This window comes from Solanum verrucosum, unplaced genomic scaffold (genome assembly GCF_900185275.1).
Source record: "Solanum verrucosum unplaced genomic scaffold, falcon-dt-bn FXZP01000281.1, whole genome shotgun sequence".
Classification (NCBI taxonomy): domain Eukaryota; kingdom Viridiplantae; phylum Streptophyta; class Magnoliopsida; order Solanales; family Solanaceae; genus Solanum; species Solanum verrucosum.
Window position 1 is genome coordinate 234,228 of NW_026020554.1, and position 23,855 is coordinate 258,082.

Genomic DNA, 23,855 nt, shown 5'->3' on the forward strand with positions numbered 1-23,855 from the left:
CCTAGTGGTTCTGAAATTAGTGCAGCAAGAGTTAAGTGCATGGTCCCTAGTATGAGTAATCATTCTTCTTATTTCTACCCCACATAAAATAAAGATGTGCTTGTACACACTAGTAATTGCATGACATGAGTTTGTACCTAAAATTTTATCGATTAACTCGTTTTAATCATATATATATATATATGATAAGTTGTGATTTTTATGAAAAGTTGCGACTTTAATGAAGAGTTGTGACTTTCATGAAAAGTTGTAATTTTTATAAAAAGTAGAGTTGCGACTTTTATGAAAAGTTATGACCTTTCCGAAGGGTTGTAACTTTTCCAAATAGTTGTAACCTTTTTTATAAGGCACAATAAACATTTTTATTCACACTACCTTTTGTTGTCTATAAATAGAGGGATTTCCTCTCATTTTAAAATAACGAAAATTTTGAACATCTTCTTCACAATTAAATAAATATTTGTGTACTTTGTTTCTGTTGAGTGACTCACTGACACTATTACTTATGTTACAGATTATGGTATGTATTTATACAATCATTAATTTATGCTTATGTTATTAAGGATAAATGATGAGTTGTAATAATTTTCATTTTCCTTTATATTTTTAATGTGTGTTACTACGTAATTTTGTATGTAAGATAATATAATGTTTTAGTTTTAATGCCTGATAGATTTTAAGTATTATTTTATAAATTCTGTGATATTAAATTCCCGCGCGAAGCGCGGGTAATTTTACTAGTTAATATATATTCTCACATCATTTTGTTATATAGTCATAATAAGTTAATATAGTATAGTGTAAACATTGGGTACATATAAGTTTTTCTACTCTCGATGAAGCTCGTTGCGTATTGGGAAAAGAGGAAAAGAATATCTACCCACACTAACCTATTTATGGAGGGACATATTTATCAGCTCCAAGTACAATGAATTGAAGTCATAATCAATTAGTTGGTGTGCATTGAAGCTCCGATTAAATGTGTATTACGTAATATAGGGTCCATTTAAGGGATGATGCTTCCAACAAGATTTCTCTATATTTAGAGCTCGAACTTGAGACTTTTGGTTAAGGGTTGAGACTTTTGATTAAGGGTAAAGTAGTTTCACCAAGGCTTCATTGCACTACAACCTATGCTATAGGTAAACTTACTTCGATATCCTCAAAGAAGATGCAATTTTCTTTTTCCCTAATCAAATATAAAGAATTATTTTTAGCTAAGATTGTTAACTATTGCCTTTATTTTAATTTATTTGTCATATTTCCTTTGTATCAAAAAGAATGATGTAATGTTTTTATAATAAATAAATTGATTTTTAAGCTTTTATTTTATTTTTGAAATAATTTAGAAAAAACATACCTCATGACTAAATAAAACCCTATATATATAAAAAAATATATATATAGGAGCGTATTTAGAGGGGGTGTCGTGGGTTCACGTGAACCCATACTCCCCTCTCTAGATCATATATAATAGTGTTATATTTTTAAAAAATATTTAAATATAGATGTGTAAATCCACGTTTAAAGTATCATATAATAATACAATAATGATTGAGTGCACCTCTCTAAGTAAGGATAAAAATTTAAGTCTTATATCTAGAGTCGTCAAAATGGGCTTAGCCCATGGAGCCGGCCCAACCCAACCCGTTATTGGGGTAGGGTTGGGATAGAATTTTTCAAGCCCTTTTAAAACAAGGGCTTATAAGCCCGACCCATATAATCCCTTGGCCCTTGAGGCTTGATTGGGGCCGGGCTGGGGTCGGCCCATGGGCCAAAACTTTTTATTAGGGTAACTTACAATAATCTAATTAGTATATAATCTAATTACTTAAATACACGCTATGTTGTAATATTATGAATCTTATCAGATTTTGGTTGGTCCAGATACATATATCTCGGAACATATGGACTTAAAATTAGGTTAATATGTTATAGATACACTCTATCAAAGTAGATCTGCATGTATCTTAGGATGCATAGACAAAATCTCACACCCTCGCCTCCCTCCAATCTTGCTTATCACTTACTTATCTCGCTCGTGTATCTGGTATGTGAGATACATGCTAATTACACTAGATTTTTTGCTAGTGTTATTAAAACAACACCATTGTTTGTCATATTTGATTTGAAAATCTTTTCATTTTCTTGATGTTATAGAATTATAAGTTTGAAAAGAAAAAAAAGAAGGGCTAGCCCGCCCCAGCCCTCAGCCCTTCAAGGGTTGGGTTGGATTGAGCATATTCAGGCCTTTTCAAATAAAGGGCCAGCCTGCCCCAACCCTTCAAATTCCTTGGCCTGCGAGGCTTGGGCCAGGTGGAGCTGGGCCGACCCTTTTTGACAACTCTACTTATATCTATCTTGCCCTTTTGAGTAACACCTCCCCAAGTGGTTATCGATTATACTTTTGACGTTTCAACTAATTTTTCTTTTGTTTTTTTCCTTTAATCTTTCAAAATTTTCAAGTGCCTTACATTGAAAGTTCCTAAAAACTTTGCACTATAAGATTTTTATATAATTAAATCAAATGTGTATATTAAAATTTAAAACTAATAGTATTATATATTTTGGACCTATAATTTTTAAAATTTAATGGTTCATATTAATAACCTAAAAGTCAAATTTATCAAATTTATCTTTAAGATACATTTTTTCGTATTCGTGCACCCATCTTGACGAATTCTTGGATACGCCTCTGTATATATATACCAAACATAATAAGACTTACTAAGTGTAGCAGATTTGAGTGTTTCCATCTCCTGTTATATTTTACTCCCTCCGTCTACTTTTAATTGTCATAATTTTCCTTGTTAGAGTCAAACGATAAGAACTTTGACTAATATTTTTATGATATATTTTTTCATCATATTAATATGGAAAAAATTGCAATTTATTGTACTTTTCGTATAGTTTTTGAATATCTAAATGTTTTGTTTAAAATATCGAATTAATGTAATCTAATTTAACTTTGAAAATTAGTTAAATTGACTTTCGAAAAGTACAATATAACAATTAAAAATAGACAGAGAGAGTATAATTATGGTCTAGTTTGTGTATATAGAAAAAATCTCTCGTCTCTCGATAATCTATAACTACACAAATATCTATTGTTATTTATTTTTAAAAAAGCTATAATTTTCCCTTTTTATCTCTAGAATATCACAATGTATGGTGAGGGTAACTTCTTCATAATCCATATTGTCTTTCTCTTTTAACTCAAATGAGCTTTGTTCTTTTCTTTAGCAAAACAATCAATAAAGGTCCCAACTTATCCTGACACAATTGGTACCAATAGAAATTAAGTTTACTAAAATTCAACAAAATTTAAGAAATAAAAATAGATAAATATTATGGAATTTGATTTTCGATTATTTTAGGATTTATTTTGTACCCCACCCCCCCTTTTTCGTTAAAAAAAGCGACAATTTTCCCTTTTTATCTCTAGAATATCACAATGTATGGTGAGGGTAACCTTCCTAATCCATATCGTCTCTCTTTTAACTCAAATGAGCTTTGTTCTTTTCTTTAGCAAAACAATCAATAAAGGTCCCAACTTATCCTGACACAATTGGTACCAATAGAAATTAAGTTTACTACAATTCAACAAAATTTAAGAAATAAAAATAGATAAATATTATGGAATTTGATTTTCGATTATTTTAGGATTTATTTTGTACCCCACCCCCCTTTTTCGCTAAAAAAAAAACGACAATTTTCCCTTTTTATCTCTAGAATATCACAATGTATGGTGAGGGTAACTTCTTCCTAATCCATATTGTCTCTCTTTTAACTCAAATGAGTTTTGTTCTTTTCTTTAGCAAAACAATCAATAAAGGTCCCAACTTATCCTGACACTATTGTACCAATAGAAATTAAATTTACTACAATTCAACAAAATTTAAGAAATAAAAATAAATAAATATTATGGAATTTGATTTTTGATTATTTTATGATTTATTTTGTACCCCACCCCCCTTTTTCGCTCTGCATCTAGTTCGGGAAAGGTCTATATTTCAAGAGAGTGTAGTATAGACAATGTATGTCGATATAAATATTAGTGACGAATTTTATGACTCAGACTTATAATCTACTTATAATTTGTACATTATACGAAAGGTAATTTTCCCTTTACTTTAAGCTTGTCTTTCTTGTAAAATGACTTGAGTTTGAACTCAGCAGATGATTGATGTGAAAAATACTTGAAAATAGAAGGTGAAAATGATAGGAAAACATAGGGGTGTACATGATCGGGTTAGTTCAGATTCAAATATCAAATCAAACATTTGTGTCGGATTTTTAAATCTATAAACCAAACCAAACCAAACCAATAAAACTCGAGTTTTTCAACCTCGGGTTTTTTCGGATTTTTTTGGGTTTTTCCAGTAAAGTATTCATACAAGCATATAATTTATTTGTACTTCAAATATTTCTTTAGTCCTACCAAAATACAACTATCTAAGGTGTTTCTTAGGAAAATAACACAAAATATGATATGGGTAATGACACTAAAATATTGAACAAAAATAATAATAATAATGAAATCATGTAAAACAAATATTGAACCATTCAGAATTCTAAGTTTCAAACTTGAAATAATATATTAAAAGATAAAAAGTATGAAAAAGTATAAGAATTATTTAAAAATTATATCAAAGTAAATTTTTTTATGTATAAAATAAAATTTTAAAATTATATATATAATGTCTGATGGTTTGGTCTCAGGTTGATTTTTTTTATTTAAAATCAAACCAACCCAAATATAGTCGGATTTTTTTTTCAAGTCAAACCAACCACTAGTCGAATTTTTTTTCTCGATTTGCGGTTTGATTTGATTTTCGATTCAATTTTGTACACGAAAACATTTGAAAAATATTTTTCATGTTTTAATAATCAAAATTTAGAAATATATTTTCTCAAACAGAAAAATAACTTTTTAAGTCGAAGTAGATAAAATAAATTTCACAACTAAGGTCACGTATTGATTGTGTCTTTACACCCTCAATTGAACCTCATCTTCATCTTCGCTCCCGTAACCCTCACCCCTATCCCCACCATTCCCACCCCCAACAATATTTGCCAAGTTTATATACGATCTCTTTTAGTATAATACTTTGGGCCGATTTTTTTAGTATACAAATTAAGAATCGTATTTACACCAAAATAGAAACATTTTTTTTTTCATTCATATAGCAATTTTTTTTTTCAAAAGTAGAATTTAAATTAAAAAAAAAAGATTTCCAAATCAGCCACGCTTATCAATATTCCCATAAATTTCTCTAATTATTTTACCTTCCTTATTTATTCAAATTTGTTATATATTATCTTCCAATAGAGGTTTCCTATCAAAACAAAACTCCCCTTCTCTGATAAGAATAACTATCGAAAAATGAATACCAATAATTTTTCAATTCCAATTCAACACAACGGACGATGGGACTCATCAGGTAATTGTATAAAATAGTTCGCATGGTGTTTTATTACGTGGTTATATATGATTTATCACAAATATCTATTTTGTACTTTTCGAGAGCTATTTGTTTGGTTTAGTTTGTCTAATTTGGTGAAATTGAATTCATCTAATTTGGTTTATGTTCTGGATCCTCGAAATTTTGGTTTAATTACAATAACTACATATGATTTGGTTGTAAACTGAAGTGTCAATTTTTTTTATATTAAAGTTTACGTTTCATATGATTTGTTTTGAAAGTATGTTACATTATTGTTCGTATTATAGTTATTAAGTTGGTGTATATAATATAATAATTAGAAAAAAATGTTCATATATTGATTGGTGGTATCCTAATAAAATATAAAATTAAAAATTTTGAATTTGTATGTGATCTGGTACATATGATGGTATATTTGTTGCTACGAACTGACACCAAACTAATTGCCTGATGTATGTATCAATTTGAAAAATTGGATTGGTATGTTGGTACATATGATGGTTTGTTGCTACGAATTGACACCAAGCTATAGCCTAATGTATGTGTTGGTGTATTTTTTGGTCCAATTTATATTGGTGTATTAGACATATGTTGTTAATGAGTATTTTTGTTATCTGCCACCAATTTTTTTTGAATTTTGACTAACAAATATTTGTAATGTCGCAGGAAAGTATCTAAATTTCAAGATTGAAGGAGTGATATGATGTGGACACCAATTACCAAGACTTGATTAATACTATTGCTTCTCAATTAGGTGTGGACACGATCATTTTTGAGTTGGAACTCAAATATGTTGTGACTGATCCGTTCCCACCATTGAAGATTCATAGTTTTGAAAAATACACCAAAAAATCAACTTTAGATACACCAAAGTGTTTTATGTATATTTGAGTATATATTGGTGAATAAGACTTTGTAATGGTTAAATTGAACTTTGTATATGAATTTTTGTAGTAATTATATTAATAATATCTTCATTTATTTACAGATCGTGCTAAAACGTTTATGACATATGTAGTTGTGAAAAATTTCAACATGATGAAATTTCTTATACTCATGCAATTGTTGCTATCGGATACAAAAACAAACGTGGTGAAAACTATTGTTCAGCCTATTACAGTAATAAAGATTTTCAAAATATTTATGCAATATCTATTGATATATAGTAGTATATTTAAAAGGTATAAAATAGTAATAATTATTGGTATAAAATAATATATTTATATATAGTAGTAAAATAATTATTGGTAAAATGATGGTTATATAATTGGTATATATGTATGTTTATATATTACATGGTTGCATATTTGGTGAAACTATGATGCAGTTATAATTGTGAAAGCACTATGCATACTTGATGAAACCTACATGTTTTTTACCTAGATGAAAATAATGGTAAAAATGTGAGAGAAGGCTTCCATTAATAATATGATTTGATTGAATAAAAAATTAAGAGAGAGAAAATCATATATAGAAAAACAAAGTAACGTAAAAGAGTAAAACTGTTGTTGAAAAAGTCAAAAAAATGTAAACAATAATTACCAATCCCATAAAATTAGCACATAACCTCCCCTAAAAAAGATAATAGATACGGATACCAACTATATTTTTAACAAATAAAAAATTAAATATTTTGTTATGTTTGTAATTAAAAACTTAATTTTGTAAATAAAAAAGAGTATATGTATATTTAACTAAAGTTTTAAATAGTGTATTCTTGTAATTTTCCCTAATACTACTTTTTACTCACTTACATACCAAATACAAAAAAAAAAAATGATTTTCATTTCTTTATCTTTTATCTTTTATCTGTCTCCTCTTAATAGATGATAGACCTTTGTGTGGTGTATAAACCATCGTACTAAAATCACTCTTCTTGTGACAAAATTTAAGTACACTCGATGTTTATATATATAGATTATAAGCCATAGTTTCTTTTAATTAATAAATTGGGATAAAAATATGTGTTAGTTAATTATACTATACCTACTTGTTTAGGAAGATAATCTAAGATGAAGTTTTAAAATATTTTTTGTATATCTTTATAGAAATCTCAAGTTTAAGTCCTGAAAAATGAATAAAACTAAAAAAAAATAGGAGAAGTGCTCGCATTGCCGATTTCATTATCATCTTTAAGAGATAGTAAAAAATTCATAAATTTTTACAAGTTTAGTCATTTTAAAATCTACATCAAACGCATAAATTTTAAAGTTTTTAAAATATCGATCAAACATAAATCTAGCTTTAGACATGTATACTTGAATTAAGCTTGTTAAAGTCAAATTTTAGATTAATTTGGAAGTAAATAAATTTCAAATATTTTTTATGAAATTTCACTTGGCAGTCCCAAAAATTAGAGATGTTCAAGGAAAATTGATAAACTGCACCGAATCAATAAATCATATCAAACATACTTAAAAGAACTTGTGAGTTTAGACATGTTACAATAATGATTATATAGTTATAAGAGTGTTATTTTTGTTGCGGAAGCCGAATATATAGAGTGATGAAATCACAACTGCTATATCTAAAGGTAGCTAATAAATAGTAGATGAGACAACTATAAAAAGAACACCAGGAATTAACGAGGTTCGGCAAATTTTTGTTTTCTTTTGCCTACTCCTCGGACACAACCAACCAATATTTATTTCACTCCAAAAGAGTACAAGTGAAAATACTACAAGAGAGAAAGAAGATCAAATGTCTTTGAAGATGAGAAGGCAAGTGAGAGGTGTGTTACAAATGAATTAGGAACTACCTATTTATAGGAGTGAATTCTTCCTATTGATGTCATCCATGACATCACAATGTGTCAAAATGTCAAGATTTACCTTGTGAAACCATTTTATGGTTCACCTAAATTTCACCTACAAAAGATGTTATCTTGACTTTTGTACCAATGAAGAATTATCTTCCTAGCTATCAAATCTTCACATTAATTCATCTTTGAATCTTGTCAAATCTAACAATTAGCTATCAAGTGTAAAACCTTTAAAAAAAGAAAATCAAATTCAAATATAAAAAAATATGTTTCTTTCCTTAAGAGGGATTAGGGAAGGGCCCAAAAAGAAAGGCTTTGAATAAAATGAAATAAATGGCATGATAAAGTTGGATAAATACTTAACTTGATGTTGTGACATAGTATTATCAAAAGGTTTGGGGTAGTGGATGAAATTATTTCTCCCTTAATCAAAAGTATTAGTCATATGGAAAAAACATTTGTAAGGAACGCTATCTTGAATGGGCGTTACTCGGCACGAATCCCTACTAATCGGACTCCATCATAAATACTGAACTTCGAATAAGAAATCCCCCTCAAAAAAAACATATCTTGACAGTCAAATACTTCAAGAAGATCGACAAAATTTTCTTTATATCAAATCAAATAAATCTCAAAGAAGTTCAATCAAATAAATCTCAAAAAAGTTCAATCATCCTAAGAAATATGTAACTGAAAAACACTCCTATCAATTATCATAGAGAAATTAATTCAAAAACAAGAATTATGAGAGTAATAAAATAGTACCTACAATGTTTGTTAATAAAAATATATTTCTTTGTATTTTACTTGTGATTGTTATTCATGTTCCATTATTTTAAAATTTGTTAAACACTTACTAATTTGAAAATATTGAGAAATATTTTATTCTCAGTATCTTATTACAACATTATGAAAATTCATAAGAGTAGAGTTAGTTATGCATGAAATACTTTTTCTAGTTTGTATCAAAGATACTTAAAAAAAATTGTAATTTTAAGCACAATAATGATATAGTTATAAGAGTATGATATTAACTACTATTAAGTATGAAATTTAAAAATATAAAAATATAAAAAACGTGTTTTTTTCCTTGGACGGAAGGAACTGAAAAAAGAAAAAGTTTTGAACTAGATGAAATAATAAATAGTATGATAAAGTTTGGTGGATACTTAACTTTTTGATATCATGGCTCCACCAAAGGATACGTTGTTTATAGCGAATGAAACTGTTTTTTCTTTAATTAAAAATTTTGATCATTTTACGTCTTGGTATGGAAATATTTTTGGTAGGGAGTGTTACTGTCGAATAAGCCTAACCTGATGTAAATCTGCATTAATCAAACTTCATTACAGATATCAGACACCGAATTTGGAAACAACCCCCCCCCCCCCCCCCTCCATGACTCGAACCTACAATCTTAGAATTTGAAGGTGAGAGTTAGGTACTTACCATTGGAGCAAAGCAAAATGTAAATATTTAGTATATTTATAAATAGAGAAAACAACACAACTTGTTACTACAGTAAATTTATTAATTTGTCCACATCATCAAATATCAATACTATTTATGTAAAAATTATGTGTACGCCACTGGACTCAACAACCAGATACTTGTGACATACAAATAACTTGAACCTCACAATGAGGTGTCATTTTCTAACATGAAAGCCACACATCAATCTCACCAACTATTAGCCCAAAACACTTCATATATATATATATATATATATATATATATATATATTATATATCTTGTGGTGACTACATTTTTAGCCTAGCAAATGGAACCATCAGTAGATAAGTCCAATTATTACACTGACACTGATGAGATGATCAATTGGTTCGAGAAATCCGCTGAAAATGCTGCCGCTGTACAGCGGCAGACGCTTCGGCGGATTCTTGAACTCAACCATGGTGTTGAGTACCTAAAAAAATGGCTTGGAGATATTAGACTTCAAGATGAAAATGCTATGGAATCACTTTATGCTACTATGGTTCCTCTTGCTTCTCATGCAGATTTTGAGCCTTATATACATAGAATTGCTGATGGTGAAAAAGCTCCTTTACTCACTCAAGACCCTATGAAAACTTTATCCTTAAGGTGAAGTACTATACTTCTTGTTTCTTAAACCACAATACATTCCTCTTCTTTTTTCTTTTTTTTCTTTTTTTTGGGGGGGTGGGGTGTGGGGTGTGTGTGGATACAGTGAGATTCGAACCTCTATCACTATCACTAGAGTGATGGTGTGGGTAGCTCATCAACTAAGCTACATCAGACTATATGTCAAGTCACATCTTTTTCTAATTTTTGACTCTATAGAATTTATTTTATATTGTTAGTGTATATAGAGGTAGATATACCTTGTGTTTGATGGTTTTAATGGAACAATATCATTTCCGACACTGATGACTCAGTGGCGGAGCTATATAGATTGAAGGATGGTTGGTAAAATATTTGTTCACCGTATCGGAAATTACTTTATATATATATATATATATATATATATATATATATATATATTAATCATTTGAGCTACACTCCACTATAAGCCATATTTTCCACTAATTTTGATTGAATTTTTTTTTATATTATCAGTGTATATAGAGGCAGATGTATCATGTGTTTGATTGTTTTAACTAAATCTATCATTTACGGCACGTAGTGACGGAGCCACATAAATCGAAAGGTGGTCGGCTAAACACCAGTTCATACGTCAAAAATTACTTTTTTTATACATATATATATTAGATCTTGGATATTATTAGTACATAATTTGTAAGATGAAAAATCACTAGATGTCAAAAGATACTAAATTTGAACTCATAATTTTAAAAATATAATGTATAAATTGTAAGATTTAAAAGTTAACCCGTTAGGATAAACTCTGAATCTGTCTCTAAGTTTCTTAAGTGTATAGAAGTTAAACTCTTCTTTATTTTTCAAAAATATTGGAATAGCACTGAAGAAGCACCCTTTTGGCAATGAAATAGTTTATAGTACGGAATATTTTTTCATCTTATGTATGTAATAATGTCAAGCGATATGGATAGTGTTGATTCATATATCGGATCCAACTTGTTCGGAATTGAGACATAATGATTATTTTTTTTATTCTTTTTAGTTCTGGAACCACAGAGGGAAGACAGAAATTTGTACCATTTACTCACCATAGTTCCCAAACAACTCTTCAAATTTTCAAATTGGCAGCAGCTTATAGATCAAGGTATATAATTCAAATCTTGAAAAATATTCAAATTTTTTTTATTTTTTTATAACAAATTTCCTCTGTTTTAATAAAACAGGATTTATTCAATAAGAGAAGGTGGAAAAGTTCTTGAATTTATATATAGCAGCAAACAATACAAAACAAAAGGGGGATTAATAGTAGGAACAGCCACAACACATTATTATGCTAGTGAAGAATTCAAGATTAAACAACAACACACAAAGTCTTTTACTTGTAGCCCTGAGGAAGTTATTTCAAGTGGAGATTATAAACAATCAACATATTGTCATCTCCTTCTTGGCTTATATTATTGTGATGAAATTGAATTTGTCACATCAACTTTTGCATATAGTACAGTTCAAGCATTCAGATCATTTGAAGAGTTGTGGAAGGAATTGTGTCATGATATAAGAGAAGGTACACTTAGTTCAAGAATCAACATAACCAAAGTTCAAAAAGTCGTCTTAGGTATGTTACTATCTTATCTAAAAGTTTATACAGTTTGAAAGAGTTAATTACTTCATCACACACCAACTCACGTGTGAGCCTGACTCTTTTTTTTTTCTTTTCTTGGGCCTACCACATGAAAGTTCTTTTAGTGATGAGCGGTAGTGAGACTTGAATATCAGATTCTCTGGATTTGTCTGCTCCGATATTAATTTTCATCTAAAAGTTTAAAATTGTTAGAAAGTGTTTATTTTTAATTAATTGACTATGTTTTCAACACGGCCTTTCATGTGCCTTGACTCTTTTTTCTTTGGCCTGAGTAACTGTGTAACTTAAACAGAAAACCCTATGCCTACTCCAATATTAATGTTGAAGTGTGTATGTAATCATCTCATTTAAAAAAAAATTAACGGTTAGAAAGAGTATATTTTTAATTACTTCACTATATCTTCAACACGGCCCTTCATGTGCCTTGGCTCTTTTTTCTTTGGCCTACCACGTGAATATATTTTTTTGGTTAATAATGAGTAATTGTGTAACTTAAACAAAATACCATATGCCTACTCTGATGATAGTGTTGGAATACGTTACCATCTCATTTAAAAACTTGAACTTTTAAGGATGACACATACATTTAATTACTTCATTATGTCTCCAACACATCCTTCACATGTCTACCTCGTTATTCTTTGGCCTAGCACGTGAAAATTATTTTTTAGTAATGAGTAATTGTGTGACTTGAACAGAAGACCATCTATCTGCTCTGATATCAATGTTAAAATGTATTACCAAAAAAAAATATGCTTTTAATTACTTCATTATGTCTTCAACAGATATCATTGTCCCTAATCCAGAGTTGGCATCAAGAATTGAATCAATATGTGAAGAAGTAGAAAGGGAAGATTGGTTTAGTATAATCCCAAAATTATGGCCAAATGTTAAATATGTTTACACAATAATGACTGGCTCAATGCAACCATACTTAAACAAATTGAGACATTATGGTGGGGATTTGCCTTTGGTTAGTGCTGATTATGGGTCCACAGAGAGTTGGATTGGAGTGAATGTGGAACCTTCATCTCCACCAGAGAAAGTAACTTTTGCAATTATACCCACTTTTTCTTACTTTGAATTCATACCACTACATAGAAGTAAGTCACAAAGTTTCAATAATAGCCACAAAGATGCTAATCTTCTAGCCAATGATGATTTTATTGAAGATGAGCCTGTTCCCTTATCTCAAGTCAAGATAGGACAAGACTATGAAATTGTCCTCACTACTTTCACAGGTACTATACTCTAATATTTAACTTTTACTTCTTTTTTTTCTTGTGGTAAAATGTTTTGTGGGGTATATTATTTGTAACATTGTTATTTAACATATACTCACTTTTTTAAAATCTTTGTGTGTTTACCAACTTTGAAATATGTGGTATCTGAAGTCAAGCCTAACTTCAGACAAAAATGTCTAGATTTGTTTTGAAGTTGGTGAACTTGTACATTCTATGCTTTGTGAGTATGACTCAAGTGATTTTACTAAAATAGGATATTTGTGCATTTTGGTCTACCCTGTATCCATTTTAGGGTTCTGACTAATGAAATTCGTATCACATGAGGCCTATCAAAGGGAAATAACTCTCCATCAATACTTTTTTTTACATTCAAGACTAGAACCTGAACCTTTGATAAAGGTGAAAATATTCTATACATTCCATCGTAACACATGGTGACCAACTTTTATTGTTAACTTTTTCCAATATATTCTAACTATTTATGCCCCATACATTTAGCATTAATTCGTTTTTGCTTGTCATTGTCATGAAAATATCTCTCTACTTACCACCAACCATATAAGTTAGATATTTGGATGACTTTTTTGTTGAATATAAATTAAATTATTTTATATATATATATATATAAATTACTTTAATATGTTATAGTAATTAAATAACTTATTGTATTTTTTTAGAAGACTTGATGATATAACAAAATTCTTTATAATGTCAGTATATATGGAAGTACTTGAACTCTAAATTAAGACTACATCAAGCACCATACATCAATTATTTGTAGTGGCATGGGCAATGAGTATATCATCCAGTTAAATACTAACATGGTGTGTCTGAGATTCCAAGAACAAGGGATTTATCTTGTCCTTTTCATATTACAAAATTTCCCTATAAAAAAAAAAGGAGGGTGGGGGGTGTGTGACTGTGTGGGGGTGGGGGGACTTGAGAAATAAATTACAAAATCACTAAATGATAACTATAAATAATTGTTCATAATAATTTGAATAGTAACAAAACAAATAAGACAAGTAATCTGATTCATCATGTCACATATGTCAGTGCATATACCTTAAATTTAATCTTTTTTAACTAACTAAACCTTTATATGTAGGTCTTTATCGATATAGACTAGGGGATGTAGTAGAAGTTGCCGGTTTTCACAAGAAGACCCCCAAACTCAACTTTATATGCAGGAGAAAGTTGATATTAACAGTAAATATCGATAAGAATACTGAACAAGACCTCCAGTTAGTGGTGGAGAGAGGTTCTCGAATACTAATAAGCAAGTCAAGAGCTGAGCTAGTAGACTTCACAAGCCATGCAAATGTATCAAAAAAACCAGGCCATTATGTGATCTATTGGGAAATCAAAGGAGATGTTGATGAAAATGTTCTTGGAGAGTGTTGTAGGGAAATGGATGCTTCTTTTGTTGATCATGGATATGTTGTATCAAGAAAGACCAATTCAATTGGACCATTGGAACTTTGCATTGTTGAAAGAGGTACTTTCAAGAAGATTTTGGAACATTTTATTGGAAATGGAGCAGCATTGAGCCAATTTAAGACTCCTAGATGCACTAGTAACCAAGTCCTATTAAGAATCCTTAATGTATGTACCATTAAAAGGTTTTATAGCACAGCCTATGGGTGATAGAATGTTTGTAACATAATTGAATTTGCATTGATATCTACTTTACTTGTCGTTTTTATTAAAAATAAATGATTCAAAACAGTTGCCTTATTAAAAAAATCAAGATATATCTAATTGAGTACATTTTTCTCATTTTGCTCTTAGTAATAATTATTCTTGAAAGTAGTAACATTAACTAATTAGTGTAGAAAATTTAAGTGAAGAACACATACACATACTTAAATATTGTGATTGTTTAGATTAACTTTCTTTCTATCTATTGAAGATGAATTAAGGGACGTATAAATAAAAAATATGACAAGTAAAATTGTCTAGAGGAAGTACTAACTAGTTTGTACTTGACAAGCTAAGTACTACCTTCGTACACTTTTACTTGTCGACTAAACTAAATTAAAGGAGACATTAAGTTAAGTGACAATAGATTTTCTTTTTGTGGTAATATTTATTGCCGCAAAAATATTTAGTGGCAATTAAAATCGGATTTAATAAACCGAATCGAATTACAAAAAACTAAACTGATTCACAAAAAATCGAACCAAACCAAATTGATTCGGTTCAGTGTTCGAACAACAATCTCAGAAATTGAAAATCGAACCAAATTATCGAATGCCCAGCTCTACTCTATTGTATTTTAAAACTAAAAGAGAACCACATAAATATAAAAATATATCTTTTTTTTTAATTTGTCGTGATTTAATACCCAAAATAGTACCCTCCATTCATTTTTACTTGTCATTGTTTGACTTGACACACCCATTAAGAAAACAATTATTGATATATGTATTTTACCACACTATCCCTACTAAATGATGTTTAGCATTAGGTCTTGGAAAATGATTTGGAGGATAAGTATTTAATGTTGAGGGTAAAACATGAAATAATTGTCTTTTCTTGATACGTCAAAAATGACAAGTAAAAATGAAAATCTACTTTAGGAATAAGTGACAAATAAAAGTGAACGGAGACAGTATTTATATGTCGTCCTTACTAAAAATAGATGATCCTTAATATTTGTCATTTCACAAAATCAATGCATAAATGACATTATTCTTCATATTTTACCATTAAGAAAACAATTATTAACATAGTGAGTTTATCATTTTACCCCTATTAATTATGAAGTGGATGAATTAAAAACTTAAAATTTTCAAGAAAATCTATCTTTTTCAAAGTAATTAATTGGGGGTATAATAGGTAAAAAAAATTGTCCTTTCTTGACTTATCAAAATGGACAAGTAATTAGGGACACTTAAAAAGAAAAAGTAGACAAGTAATTAGGGACAGAGGGAGTATTAGTTTTGAAAGTATAAATTTGTCCAATATAAAAAAAATAAAATTAGTTCATGTTCATTGGTCAAATTAATTAATCAAAATAAATTAAGTCATGTTCATTTATTGAAAATTTGACTTCAAGAGAACATTAAATAAGAGTACAATAATAAATTTACCTAGTTTTTTAAGGACGTAAAATTTAAAATAATGATAACTAAATAAAAATAAAGAAAATATAGTGTACAAGTAAATATGGACGGAGAGAGTACTCAACAAGTGATATGAATAGTCCAATCTTGATGGACATGTCATTGTTAATTATGGGACCAATTATGGGACCAAATTAAATGTGAACATTTAAAGGGATTGTAGACCCAAAAAGCTTATCCATCACTTACCACAATTGGTTTGAACTTTGAACCACATGTACTTTCTTGATCTCATATTATTTAAACTTTATACATATTAAAAATAAATTCTTCATTTTATTTGTCTAATTTAAAATAAATTTAAAGAATTTTATTAAACTTTTTTATAGTATTAAATAGCTACATTTTAAATAATAGTAATCAATTTTAAAATTTTAAAGTATCATAAATAAAAATAAAATTGTATGTATATAGATTTTAAATTCCATGGAGATAGACAAAATTAAAGGTTATCTTAATGATTTAGGGGGTTTCAAAATCTACTTGACGTGTTAAAGTTCAAACTCTATGCACTATATTTTTTTACTTTCCAAATCTCTTTTTAATGAAAATTCTGAATCTCTAACTATAGGTTGAAACTAGTATTTAAGGATGTAGTTCAATTGAATCTCTTTCGTCTAAAAATTATATTGTATAAATAGAATAATTTGCAATAAATTTTTATAAATACAAAAAATGTATTGCAATCACAAAAGAAATAGATCTATATACTCATTTGATTCTTCTTTTCTAAATTTTCTTTTAGATTTGAGGATCATTATAATTAGTAGCATATTTTTCAAACATTGAACTTTCTTGTGATGTATTTGATCACCAAGAACATTAGACAATACTTTAATCCGAGTGTGAGAAAGACGATATTTGATATCTTGATCTCTTTAAAGAAAGTCCAATTTTAACAAAATATTCAAGATATCTTTTTAAGAGAATGAGCACCCCTTTACATAGCGTGATCTAAGTTAATTAGAATAGAATAGTCTTCAAAAATTCTAAAAGACGTTAAAATTTGAAAATAAATTTAACTCACCTCGTAAAATATTATTTTAAATCCTGTAAATTTCAATGTCTACCTACGTACTTAGGTGCCTACTACTACAAAAATGTCATGAATCTATATTTTGTTGCACTTCCTTATAAGTTTTTTTTTTTTACTGAAATGAGTGTAACATGATTTTTTATAATTTGAATTTTAAAAAATCCTACAAAGATCTTTTATGTGTAAGAATATCTTTTTATATAAAAAAAATGAAAATAAATTTATGAAAAACGATAAAACAAAATTATTTATATTTTTCAATATTCAATTAAATAACAACATATATAAAAATTATACGACACTAAAGGAGGGTGCATGAATATGACAACACAATTACAAGTTGTTAGGACCAATTAATATAAATACAATAAATACAACTATACAAATATGAAAAAAGTCAATCATACAGTTGCTTTTTGAAATAATGAATTCACAAACTACTTAATTAGTTGCTGCCAACGCATCTAGGTCCCAACAGTTAAATGATGAAGTCGAGTAAATTTCGAATTTAAAATTTATGAATTTTATTTTTAAAATTTTAAATATCAAACTTTTTATACTTTTATATTTAAGGATCAACTCTATTTTTTATTACAATTTTACAAAAAAAAAAATTAATGTAAATTTATGTTTAAGATTAAAAATAATAATAATAATAATAATAATAATATATTTAATGTTATTCTATAAATAAAGTCTAAGAAAATTAAATTGTACTTAGACCTTATTAATATCTTGTAGAAATAGAGCTCGCTTCAAATAAAGTAAAGCTATTTGAAAAGAAAAGTACAAAAGTAGATCAGATATAATAAATAATAGAAAAACATTACATAATAATCAGAATAATCTAGAATAACGATACAATAATGCGAGAATAGTACTAATAATAATAGAACTCAAACACACAAGAAATAACATAATAATAGAAATAAAAAATATAATAAAAAAGGGAAACTTTCACATATAACCACTCAAAAATAGCTTAATTACGCTTTATAGTTATAGTTTGCTAATTACAATTTGTAGCTACATGTTATGGAGAGGAGAGTGGCGAGCGAGATTGGGCGAGGGAGGAGAGAGGAAAGCGAGAGAGGGCAGAGAATGGTAGAGAGGTGAATTGTATATGTATATCGGTTAGATATTGTCTATATGTAACTGGTATACATATGTATTTGTATATCTGGCGAGCGAGATTGGGAGAGGGAGGAAAGAGGCGAGCGAGAGAGTGCAATAATTTGTATAATTCACATCTCGTTTGTATAATTCGCGGGTACGTTTGTATAATTCGCGTGTTTTTGTATAATTGAGTAATATAAAGTCTGGAATTATATAAATATGATAAAACACAAGATAATGAATTGATACAGACATAAACATATGAACTTTAAACAGTTATACAAATTATATGATACAAATTACATTATATAAATTATATTGTACAAAATTCGAAAATCTACACGTTTATACAAACTTAAAAAAGTTATACACAAAAAGATTGAATGTATATGGTGATAAAACTGAAAAACCAAAGGAAATCATCGTCATATACAAATACAAACCATTGTATACAAATACAAATCAAAAGAAGAATTATTAGTTGAGAATTATACAAATGTGTCGAATTATACAAACACGACTAATTATACAAACTCGAAGTCAACCCACGTAATTAATGGTTAATGTTAGTCATGAATGGTAATTATAGCAAATTATAATTATGATAACTAATTAAATAATCTAAATTTATTTAACAGCGTAATTTTCCCAAAAAAAAAAAAAAAACCTTTCATGAAAGTTGAATATCCAATCATTCTTCACCATTAAAATGAGGGAGAAAATGAGAAAAAAATATTAAAGACAAAAGTACACGTTGTTAAAGATATGGACGGTGCATATTTAGAAGGCGTAAGCGGTTACGTCAAAATTAATTTATTTATATATAGTAGATGTTAAATTTATATTTTTTTATATTTATTTATATACTTTTTTTAATGAATTCAAATAAATTGAATTTTAATATAAATTGAAAAAAAAGCACTCTCTATTCAAATTAATCAGACTTCAATTAAATGTCAATGGTTGAAAAGATAATACACTTTATTTAAATATTTTTTATACTCGGAACTCGAAATTAAAAAATAAATAAATATTACACGACAAAATATCCATAGCCATGCAAAAAAAAAAAAAATTAAAAACGAAAACGTGGACAATTTGGTATCACATATCCTATCAATTTTTTCTTAAAAAAACAAAAAGAATGAATAGTTATTCTTGCACTGTGAAACTCGTTTTAATTTACACAGAAAATTCAATCATTGATGCTTGAAAACTAGGATTTATCACCAACAAACAACTTTATTGATTTTGAATGATTTTAAATACATTTTTGTCATATTATTTGATAAGATTTCATAATGATGATGTTCGTTATCTGATCATACAGCTGGAATATTTTCGTATAATTAGATGTTAAAAAAAGGAGTAATAATCAAACATTACTATTTGTCGTGTTTCATGACCAAATTAATTATTTTCATTTTTCTAGATTTAAGTAATACAACTTACTAAGATAATTAAAAACATTATTTAAACTACTATAAGTTCTATATTAGTAACGGGTAACTATAAAATTATTTTCATGCACTAACAACGTAAAAGTTATTTTCACAATTAGATCACTACAAAAGTATTAAAGTTATTTTCGTATATATATCATGTATATGTTTGTGTATATCAATTTAAAATGTATATATGATCTACAAATATACATTGTCGAGGTAATGTTTTCCAGATCGATTTAGGTCTAAATTTCGACTCTATACTCATCGAAATCTCCGGCAATGCTCCTTAACGTTTGTATATAGCCTCGTGCTCCCGGTGATTCCTAACCACACCCACTTAAAAAACTATTCAAAATCTTCAATTTCGAGTTTAATTGTGATTTCAAGATCGAAAATCGAGTTTAATTTTACATTTGGGCTTTTCATATTGACTTTTTTTCAAGAAGCCCTACTATTGTAAATGGGTTAGGCCCCATTCATATGCAAAATCTAGTTGTGTTGTATCCCACCATAAAATTGTTTTCATGAAGTAATAGTGTAAAAGTTGTTTACATAGTTAATTAGTAATTAATATGTAATTATATCTATTAGAATTGAATGGTAACGAAAAAAATAGGAAGTAATTTGGTATAACATGTTAAATTATAATGATGGATTTAAATAATATGTGGTGTTTTCGATAGGGAGAAAAATATTTTTTCAATTTTCTCAAGTTCGATTGGTCAAGTTTCTCAGAAAATAATATGTGGTCATGTTCTTTAAAGATGAAGAAAATGACTTCTCTAGTGAAAGTAGGGAAAACAAATTTGACAAATGACATTCACGTTGATTGTGTCTACCCCACCCTCCAACAGACTTCACTGCGATGATGCTATTATTGATCGTTTTCAAAATCTTGATTAAGATAATGTACTTTTGTTATATTATTACCACATTAATGAATTTCAAAAATACTAAAGTTTGTGCTTTGCTATCATAATTATTAAAAAAAATTAAGAATTATTTTATGAATATTAAACTTACCTCGTGATTCACCAAAAAAAATATCCTTGTTGAACAATAAAAAATAATGAAATAAACAAATCAAAAAGTGAATATTCAAAGCATTGGAGATTCATAGTTAACAAGAAAATCCATAGAAATAATCCCCCCTACAAAATCTTAGTACTTTCCGTTTAATTTATTAAATTTTTTACCTATATATTCCACTTCATTACACAATATACAATTCCTCCACTTCCTAAGTCCAATATTGTCTTATAGTACAAAAAAAATAAAAAATGAAGAACAACACTATGAGTTCCATTTCTTCTCATGATTCACAAAATGACATAAATTGCTATCGTGTTTATGTCTCGTTCTTGGGAAAAATTGTAGTACTGATCCTAATGATAACATGTCGAATTGGATATCATGTTACTACCCTTCAACGAATTCATGGAATACTTATGTCACATCGATTCCAGGTCTTTTGGAGAATCATGTCCTCAAGAATTTCGCGATGATGGTTATTGGTGAGGAAATTTTTGTAATTGGAGGACGACAATGTTACAAGGATGTAATTGGTAGTTCGGAAACTAATAACGTTCACGAAATTGATATAGAAATTCTTCCTTCGGTCCTTAAGTACAATGTTGGTAAAGATTGTTGGACTAAATGTGCACCTTTAGAAACTCCAAGGTTTAATTTTGCATGTATGACTTCTAAAGAGGGCAAAATCTATGTAGCTGGTGGACAAACAACATTTGATGGTGCTAAGGGTACCTCTTTGGCTGAGGTTTATGATCCTATCCAAGATGAATGGAAACAACTACCTAACATGAGCACCACGAGGTACGATTGAAGTGTGTGACTATCTCGTCAAATGACTTAAGTTGTTACGAACTGACTATATTTTTAGTTACTTGTGTTATATTTTGACTCAAAACACTCCTTGTATAGACCTAATTTTTTTGATACACCAAATGGAATACTTTTTGGAGTTTCACTACACAACATATCTAAGTTCTAACAAAGACCATAACAAAAACCAATATAATCTTTCATTATTTTTTTTAGGGGAAATACATAGTTACCCCATTCAACTATAACACTTTTTTTAAAAAGACACTCAAACTTTACAAGGATCCTAATACCCACTGAACAATTTGAAAGTAATATAAATACCCCATTTTTCGGTCAAACCCACTTATAAGAAAGAAGGTGAAAGCACGCACCAATTGTTGCTTGCCATGTGTAAATTTTATATAATTTTCTACTTTTTGTTTTTATTTACAGTTTTTTTTTTAAATTTTAATTCTTTATTTTCTTTTCCTTTTTCAATTCACCATCACTGACATGCTATACACCATTTTCACTGTGTTTATTATCAATCAATCAAGATTAAACCCTAAATTTGAAAAATCAAATCAGCTAGCAAATTGATTTTTTTCTTAAATTAAAATCTCTATCAAAATATTATTTTGTGAACTTTGCCTTTGATTTTTGCAATCAACACGGTTGTATCTGGAAAAACGGAAATTCTTTCTCCGAGCTTGGATGGGACAATTTTTTCTTGGTGTGAAGACGATTTTCAGCCCCGTAATTGATTAGGAGTCACTTGAAATAACGCCGATGATTCTTTTTTTAACGTCGCCATCATCTTCCCGCACTTCTCACCTCGCTGGTCAAAAAGGAGGAGAAGATTTTCGCTGGCGAAGAAGGAAGAAAAGAAATCTAAGGATGAAACGGCAAAATCAGTCGGCGTTGCTATTGCAGAGGAAATCAACTAGTTGCCATTGAAAGAGAATGAAAAAAAAAAAAGAGAAAAAAAATCCTTGAAGTCATTGCCATCTCTTTCAATGGTGAAACTCTTAGGAAGGAGAAAGAAAAAATAAAATTTAATTCTAAAATAAATTTTATTTATATATTTAATAAAAAATATTGAAAATAAAAAGTTTAATTATTTTTTTTAGTTTTCACGCTCTTCAGGCAAGTTATATACACTCTCTGTCTTAAATGTCGAAAAAGGGTTTAAAAATTTCACTTTAAACTAGTTTAGGGGTGTATTAGGACCCCCACAAAGTTTAAGTGTCTTTTTCAAAAAAGGGTCATAGTTTAGGGGGGTTTCTATGTATTTTCTCTTTTTTTTTACAAATTTTAGCCAGTATAATCATTCCATAAAATGTGTATATACATTATCAACAATGTATATATAGTATACAATCATTATATATACTTGTTATACAATGAGTATACATGCACCACGATGGTTACAAATGGTACTTATCGCTAGGTGAGTGAAAATCTTGATATCATGCGTGTTGAATTGCGTAACCATCTTATCAAAAAGATTATTATTAAAAAGGTTACTTGATTAAATTATGTCTTAACAGGTACAAGTGTGTTGGTGTGTCATGGCAAGAGAAATTTTATGTGGTTGGGGGATTTGCCAGAAGAGAAAACACTGACACTCATCAAGGACCCTATATTATGGAAAGAAGTTCTGCTGAGGTGTACGATCCAGAACGCGACACATGGGATTACATGGCGAGGATGTGGGACCTAGATGTGCCACCTAATCAAATAGTGAATATTGATGGGAAGCTTTATAGCTCAGGTGATTGCTTAAACACATGGAAGGGACATATTGAGTCCTATGATGGGAAACACAATTTATGGTACATAGTGGATGATTCAAGTTCACCAATTTCTATATTAGATGACACACAAAATAATTGGCCAAATTTGGAAAGAATGTTTTGCACTATGTCTCCTATAGGAACAAAGTTGTATTTTTTGGCTGGTTATAGGAATATGTTGGGTGATAATTATATATCAAGAACAAGAAGTGAAGTACATGTTTTTGAAACAACCACAAATGGGAATGGATGGAGAAGTTTAATTGAACCATTAGAGGAACAAGGGGGAAAAGAGCTTTGTAGCCATTCTTGTTTTATGAAATTGGATACTTGA

General features: G+C 28.8%; 2 protein-coding genes across 2 annotated transcripts; both read left to right on the top strand.

Annotated features, from left to right (window-relative positions):
- The first annotated feature begins 9,957 nt into the window (after positions 1-9,957).
- Positions 9,958-14,830, top strand: LOC125810096 (indole-3-acetic acid-amido synthetase GH3.10-like). Its single transcript, XM_049489617.1, has 5 exons — positions 9,958-10,308; positions 11,330-11,431; positions 11,511-11,902; positions 12,715-13,170; positions 14,282-14,830. Exons 1-5 carry the CDS (start codon positions 9,989-9,991, stop codon positions 14,818-14,820), a joined length of 1,809 nt encoding a protein of 602 aa, XP_049345574.1. The 5' UTR covers positions 9,958-9,988; the 3' UTR covers positions 14,821-14,830.
- Positions 14,831-21,297: 6,467 nt separating this feature from the next.
- On the top strand, positions 21,298-23,855 carry LOC125810113 (uncharacterized). Its single transcript, XM_049489642.1, has 2 exons — positions 21,298-21,734; positions 23,276-23,855. Exons 1-2 carry the CDS (start codon positions 21,298-21,300, stop codon positions 23,853-23,855), a joined length of 1,017 nt encoding a protein of 338 aa, XP_049345599.1.